General features: G+C 35.8%; 1 protein-coding gene across 3 annotated transcripts; it reads left to right on the top strand.

Annotated features, from left to right (window-relative positions):
- Positions 1 to 2: 2 nt before the first annotated feature.
- Positions 3 to 5,718, top strand: LOC134539395 (uncharacterized). 3 transcript variants are annotated; one of them, XM_063381392.1, is made up of 3 exons: positions 3 to 713; positions 907 to 1,077; positions 1,356 to 5,718. In XM_063381392.1, the coding sequence occupies exon 3, from the start codon at positions 2,159 to 2,161 to the stop codon at positions 3,740 to 3,742; it is 1,584 nt and encodes a 527-aa protein (XP_063237462.1). In that variant the 5' UTR covers positions 3 to 713; positions 907 to 1,077; positions 1,356 to 2,158; the 3' UTR covers positions 3,743 to 5,718. The 3 variants fall into 3 exon arrangements, with proteins under 3 accessions (XP_063237462.1, XP_063237461.1, XP_063237463.1); XM_063381391.1 differs by lacking the exons at positions 3 to 713; positions 907 to 1,077 and having other exon boundaries at positions 1,325 to 1,445; positions 1,750 to 1,860; positions 1,955 to 5,718; XM_063381393.1 differs by lacking the exons at positions 3 to 713; positions 907 to 1,077 and having other exon boundaries at positions 1,705 to 1,860; positions 1,955 to 5,718.
- The last annotated feature ends 773 nt before the right edge of the window (positions 5,719 to 6,491 follow it).

The raw sequence follows: 6,491 nt of genomic DNA, 5'->3' as shown, positions 1-6,491 counted from the left end.
GGGTTACAACAATGTCTTGAAAGTTAAATTTTTATTCTGTATTCTGCAAAAAACACCCAACCCATATCTGCATTGTGCTGCCTTCTGTGTTCGATAAAACTAACCCACATTGATATCATTCGTAGAGTAATATTCTGCATAAACCATCCATGTTCCTTGGTCAACTAATTACTTATACTACTTTCACATGCCATTCTGCAGAAAGAATCCATGTGGTTTGGTTGATTAAATTCCATGTTTATTTTATCTTCAGAATTTTTCAGAAACTATCCAAGTGGGTTGGTCTGTTACTGCAGATCATTCTTTCGCCTTGTTATTTATCTTTGGAATTTTTCAGATTCCATCCAAGTGGTTTGGTTTGTTTCTTCTAAACACACTGGCCTATTTAAGTACACCTACACCCATTTTATCTATGTTTATTATTTCCATAATTTAATTAATATTGTAATATAAATGAATTATGTGCTATGGAATTTCTTGTGGGCTCATGTAAATGTTGCCAGCACTGCTAATGTTGCTAGCACTTTTTTACTTTTGGTGGGAAAGTTTGTTTACTGTATAGTCTAAACCGGTCTGTTATAATGGATGCACAAAGTAGAGGAAAATTTCTTGTACAGCTTGCCTTAAAAACATTTGCTGAGCAAAGTAATTACAGTCCTGAGCAAAGTAATGACAGTCCTGAAGATATTTCACCAGAAAATTTAATAATACAGGTAAGCATAACTTACTAAACATGATGGAATTGTGTTGTTTTAATTTTTTTATTAATTTTATTTTCAATGTGGTAACTAAACTTCATTAAACCTCATTGTGTACAATAGCTTTAAACAGTTACAATTGAAATAAGAATTTTGTTTTTTAATGAAAATAAAAATTTGGTTATTAACGGTTTGTTTCGTTATACAGGAAGTACCAGACAAGGAGTCACATGAGTCACATATAGTAGGCCAACATTTTGAAAATGTGCTTGAAGAAGAGGAGATACTTTTTTCTGGTGTTGTAAATGAAGAAGGTATTCTAATCACTCACGAGGAAGAAGTGTATACCTAATTGCCACCAACAGAAGAATTTCAAGAGGTTAATTTATTTTCTTAGTTTCTATGTACTTTGGTTTCGGGAATTATATTATCCGGTAATTTAGTTGAACTGAATGCATTCGCTGTCTTAAAAGACCCAGAATGGTCTCTAAAAAACTCACAAAAGTTTTAAACTTAAAAAAGGACATACTTTATAACTTACGAAGTAATAATTTTGTAATCTATTACAAGCATACGTCATGTACAGTTAAACAGATTATCGTAGGCTCAGTACTCTTCTTTGATTATTCAATAGCACACATTTTCTTTATGTTACAGAACACTGAGACCATTCCCGTATCTGCTGAACATGTAGAAGATGCGTTTCCTGTACATGTGTCAGATTCCATTGCTGATGAAAATGGAGAGGTATATTTATTTCCAAACCTACTAAAGTTATTAATTACTGATTGTATTTTATTTACACCATTTTGGTGTTACTATATGTACAGCCAATATTGATTTAAGTTTTGCAGCCCCTTTAAATTATATAAGCTTTGCAATTCACATTTTTATGCTAAACAAAATTTCTGTGTATCGTTTAGGATATGTTATAGTTTTTACATTAAATAAAATATAACAGGTGGTGCAAAGTTACAAAAGGTCATGCTAAAGTACCTCAGTTTATGTTGTCACAAGTAATATTAATGCATACCTTACTTATGTGTTTCAGAAAAATGATACTGAGTCTAATGTCAGTCATGATGTTGATTATAATAAAAGTCATCTACATCATTTTCCTGGTGACTCATCATTTGATTCCAGTGGTGGGGAAAACCCAGAGGTAGGTTGGCACTATTTTCTAATAATGAGATGCTTTACTGTCATGAGACTAATATTTAAAAATAATAATTTTCTGTTATTTTGTGTGTTTATAGGAAAACTGCAAAACAGGGCGAAAGTCAAGAGGAAGAAAAAGGAAAATTGAAGATCAGTCTAGGAGTGAAAGGAAGAGGAAACGAAATAGCAACCAATCCTACTACAACTACAAGTACAAGCATGTAGCACATAAAGTGTTTGAAGATTATGAATGTCACTGCCCTCTCCAGTGCAATCAGAAAGTGGGTCTTGAAGAGAGGAAGATGGAATTTGACAGATTCTGGAAGTTGGGTGATTACACAGCACAAAATACATATATAGGGAGCCTTGTAACAGAATACCCTAAAAAGCGACAGTATGGACGTGATCCGAAAAAGAAGCAGTTTTCGAGAATTTTTCGTTTATCATCAGTACGAGTATGTAGAAATATGTTCTGCAAGACAATAGCTATCTCTCCATGCAGGGTTAACACGGCACTTAAAAAAGTGAATGGTCGCCTACCTTTAAATGATCAAAGAGGAGTTCAGCAAGGAGGCTGGAACAAAACATCTGACATCAAATTGGAGAAAGTTATAGCCCATATTAAAAGTGTACCAACATACACCTCACACTATTGTAGGGACAGTGTTTCTTCTAAATATTTGCCACGAGACATGACACTGGAGAAGATGTACAGTGCTTACAAAAGTGAAACAGAATACCCTGTGAGCCTTGCCACCTACAAAAGAGTATTTTACGATAAATTTGACTTAAAAATCAAACCTCTAAAAAAAGACACGTGTAACAAATGTGATACATTACATAACCAGATTCAGTGTGGCAACGAAAACAGTGCCGAAGTTAAAGAAGAGCGCCAAAATCATCTTCAAATTGCTACTGATGCACAAACCATGTTGAAAAGTGACATGAAACTTGCAAAGGACTGTGCTGATATTGAATGTCTCACTTATGATATGGAGAAAACATTACCATTACCTCGTATCCCAACCAGTATAATGTTTTATAAACGACAGTTATGGTTATACAATTTGGGAATACATAGTGGCAAAGATGAAAATGGTTACTGTTATGTATGGCTAGAAGGAGAAGCAGGTAGAGGAGCGCAGGAAATTGGTTCTTGTCTCCGCAAGCACATCACCAGTACATTAAATTCTGATGTAGAAACACTAATCCTGTGGTCAGATTCTTGCGGTGGACAAAACCGTAATATCAAGATGGTTCTTATGATGAAAGAAATTTTACACAATCATCCACGATTGAAAAAGATAATACTTAGGTACTTGGTTTCTGGGCATAGCTTTCTCCCTAATGATAGGGATTTCGCAGATATTGTGAGAGCACTCAAGTACCAACAAAGGCTCTACACACCTGCAGATTACATCGATGTTATGAAGACATGCAGAAAAAAGAAACCTCTCATTGTTTCCAAAATGAACCCTGGAGACTTTCTTGGAACCAAAAGGATTGAAGGTTCTATTACTAATAGGAAAATGTCTGAAGACAATCGGAAAGTCAGTTGGCTTAATGCCAGACAAATTACACTAAAGCGCGAAGAACCATTCCTTCTGTACATCACTACAGATTTCAAAAGTGAAGATGAACTTGTAATCAATATTAAAAAAAGTACTAGGGGAAGGCCTAAAGCTGATGATATTTGGAAGCTGATTCCACTGTGGCCAAATGGAAAACCCATAACAGCTGCAAAAATGGCTGACATCGAATCCATTAAACATCTCATTCCAGCTGATGCAGTAGATTTTTATAGAAATCTTACGGCCGCCAATGATGCTCAGGAAGATGATGTAGATGGATTCAACAATACATTGGATTTTGACATTCAGGAGTGAAATGTTAGCTAACATGTATTTCGTGTTATAATTTTGATGTTCTCTAGCTTAATGTGTATTTATATTCCTTAGACTATTCAATGTCAAGAGATCAGTATTTTTAAAAAAATATATTATGTCCAAATAATTTTTGTTGTAAACCAAATTATTTTGTGAATATATTTGCTTAATACTATAAAAATTAAACAGGAATAAAATAATTCCAACTGCCAAGTTTTGGTTTACTTTGCAGTATTATAAAAATATGCATTTACTAAAGATCTTCAACCCGTATTTAAATGTTTAAACTGTGTATTATGTAAGATTCGGCATTTATAAAATTATATGTGATGGTTCAGGAAACATGTACACAAATTACATAGGTACTATTTTCTGCAGAACATATTTTACTGGGATTCAGCAAATTTGCAGAAAAAGACCAACCCACATTTACTTGTAATAAAATATTAAGGACTACTTTTTTTTAATTAAATAATTTTGAGAACAACATATATACTCATCCTAATAATCTAATTTAAATTTCATATTCATTGTTGAGTCTCAAAATATTTCAAAGAGCAGTGACTTTAAAGCTAGTGTTCTCTCTTTTGAAATTTTGTGGCATGGATGGCTTCTGCATAACACCATTCAATTTATAACAATAACCACAGATAAACTATGTTGTTGAAGTGTCACTATTGCAATAAAACACTTAACGCATTGCCGGGCAGCATCAAAAAATTATTATTTGTGAATATCTTATGGAAACAATACTAGCGTATTTCGTTTCCTATGTGTCTCCCTAAACGGTTGTATATAATAAAAAACCATGAATAAAGTTAAAATTTCAAAAAAAGTAATTATTCCATAATGCTTATCTTTGTTTATCGTTTGATCATGATAATGTAATCTTAAGGAACTTACGCCGACCGCCGGTGCTCCCTCTGGTTCGCACAGGCCGTTATGCCAGGGAAGCCTACATTTCACAAAGGGTTGAGGACCAACCCGAACATGCCCGAAGACTTCACCTTCGGCCTACTTCGGGACTTTGTTTTTCTTTTAACAAGACGCGCGGGAATTTTGATTAGTGAAGGCCCACCGCCCATACTTAAGGACAGAGGCTATTCCTATCTTGCAGAATCTCGTCACTGTTCAACTATGTAACAGAACTTAACTGAATTCAACATGTTTCAGGATAATTATATTTAGTGTTGTATCTATAGCATGTTTCAATTGTTTTTCATGGAAAATTCAAAATCACCTTTATATATTTACAGCTTAAAAATTTTATTTTCTTTCCGGGAGGGTGCCAGGCTAACTTATGCAGCTGTTTGGTGGGTCGTCGGCCCCAGCTTTGTTCATTAGGATCGTGGCAGTGGTTGAATTACTAACTAGAGAAGTAGTATCACACTCCTCAGGCAGCATGGTTGGCTGATGCCTAACTTAGGTAAGGGGGCACTGGAAATCACTGTCAATTTGTTCTCGCATTTATTGGCATGCTATGCATTGCGGTGTTACACTATGCGTTATACCTTATACTTTACCCTGACAAAAGTTTCTGATTGCTTCATTATGTGCTTACGTTACATCTAACAGCAGTCTTATTGGGGATTTGCATGGAGTCGGCCATACCCGTAAGTTTTTGAATTACGACTCGAACAGGCTCTACGAGCCGTGAATCTACAAGTGCTTTAATGTCTTTGTTTGGGCCAGCAGACATATGCACGGCTACATTAAATTAAAACGCTTACCTCTGGAGTCAGCGAGTTCCATAATTGTCGACCCTGCGGCGTGGTCACGTGGCAGGGTTAAATCTAAGGCGTTTGGGATAAGCCCGGCTCCGCAAAGATGACCCAGGGATGTGTGGGTAACGAGAAAAAAAAAATTTAGAGGTGAGAAAGTCTATAAAACATTTACCACAATATTTCAAGACATGTGTGTGAAAATGCTGAGAGTTAATATTGTGGTCATTCACTAAAAACTGGTTTCATTATATTTGTGAGGTTCATACTGTGCAGGTATCAGGGGCGTAGCCAGGGGGAGGGTTTTAGGGGTTCAAACCCCCCCCGAAATATTCAAAATATCTCATTAATATATACTGAAATATTAACACTTGTTCCACGGTAATTGCTCACTATTACAACAATGTTTTGAACATGCCGCGCTGCCGCCGCACGCCGCCGATTATCCAATGACACTGCCCGCATCATCGTATTCGTTTGGTAACCTTAGACTTGATTTCGTGTTGTAACCCGCGCCGCGCATGCATCCGTTGCGTGCAATCAGCTCGGCTATCGCCAGTCTCCACCGATCCCTTGCCACCGATCACTGAATCTGTGTACCGTGTACTGTGAAGTGTGGACAATTGGACATAGTTATTTGTGTGATCATTGCTCTGGCTGTGATTTCACGTCGAGTAACTTAAGTGGCCACTGGCCATATTACAGGAGTAAGTAAATTGTAATCTTCTTTACTTACTATAAAATTAATTCGCTTCCCGCTTTTGTCTGGTTGTCTCTATAGCTGTTAGTTTGCAACTCTGTACGCCTAGATCTTCTAAACTACTCAACTTATGTTAAGGCTGTAAGGGTATATTATCGTAATATACATATACACCTTTAGAGAAATTCGAAACTTCATTCGGTGAACAGTTCCAGTCGCCGAGAAGCCATCGTGGATTAGAAAGTTGTTTTGTTTACATCAAATTTTTATTTTTTTTTTGTTTGCTGATTTCGCTTAGAAAACTTTGCTAATTCTATTTTAATATTAA

This window comes from Bacillus rossius, chromosome 15, assembly GCF_032445375.1.
Source record: "Bacillus rossius redtenbacheri isolate Brsri chromosome 15, Brsri_v3, whole genome shotgun sequence".
NCBI classification, from domain to species: Eukaryota; Metazoa; Arthropoda; class Insecta; order Phasmatodea; family Bacillidae; genus Bacillus; species Bacillus rossius.
The sequence above is the reverse complement of the archived record's forward strand: the minus strand, read 5'-3'. Positions and strand labels throughout refer to the sequence as shown.

What these genes read in the sequence shown, in the direction of transcription:
- LOC134539395 (XM_063381391.1), top strand. Translation starts at nt 1,347, where the DNA reads ATGTTACAGAACACTGAGACCATTCCCGTATCTGCTGAACATGTAGAA. An exon ending in TTGCTGATGAAAATGGAGAG is followed by an intron (nt 1,446 to 1,749) that starts GTATATTTATTT and finishes TATGTGTTTCAG; the next exon opens with AAAAATGATACTGAGTCTAA. An exon ending in GTGGTGGGGAAAACCCAGAG is followed by an intron (nt 1,861 to 1,954) that starts GTAGGTTGGCAC and finishes GTGTGTTTATAG; the next exon opens with GAAAACTGCAAAACAGGGCG.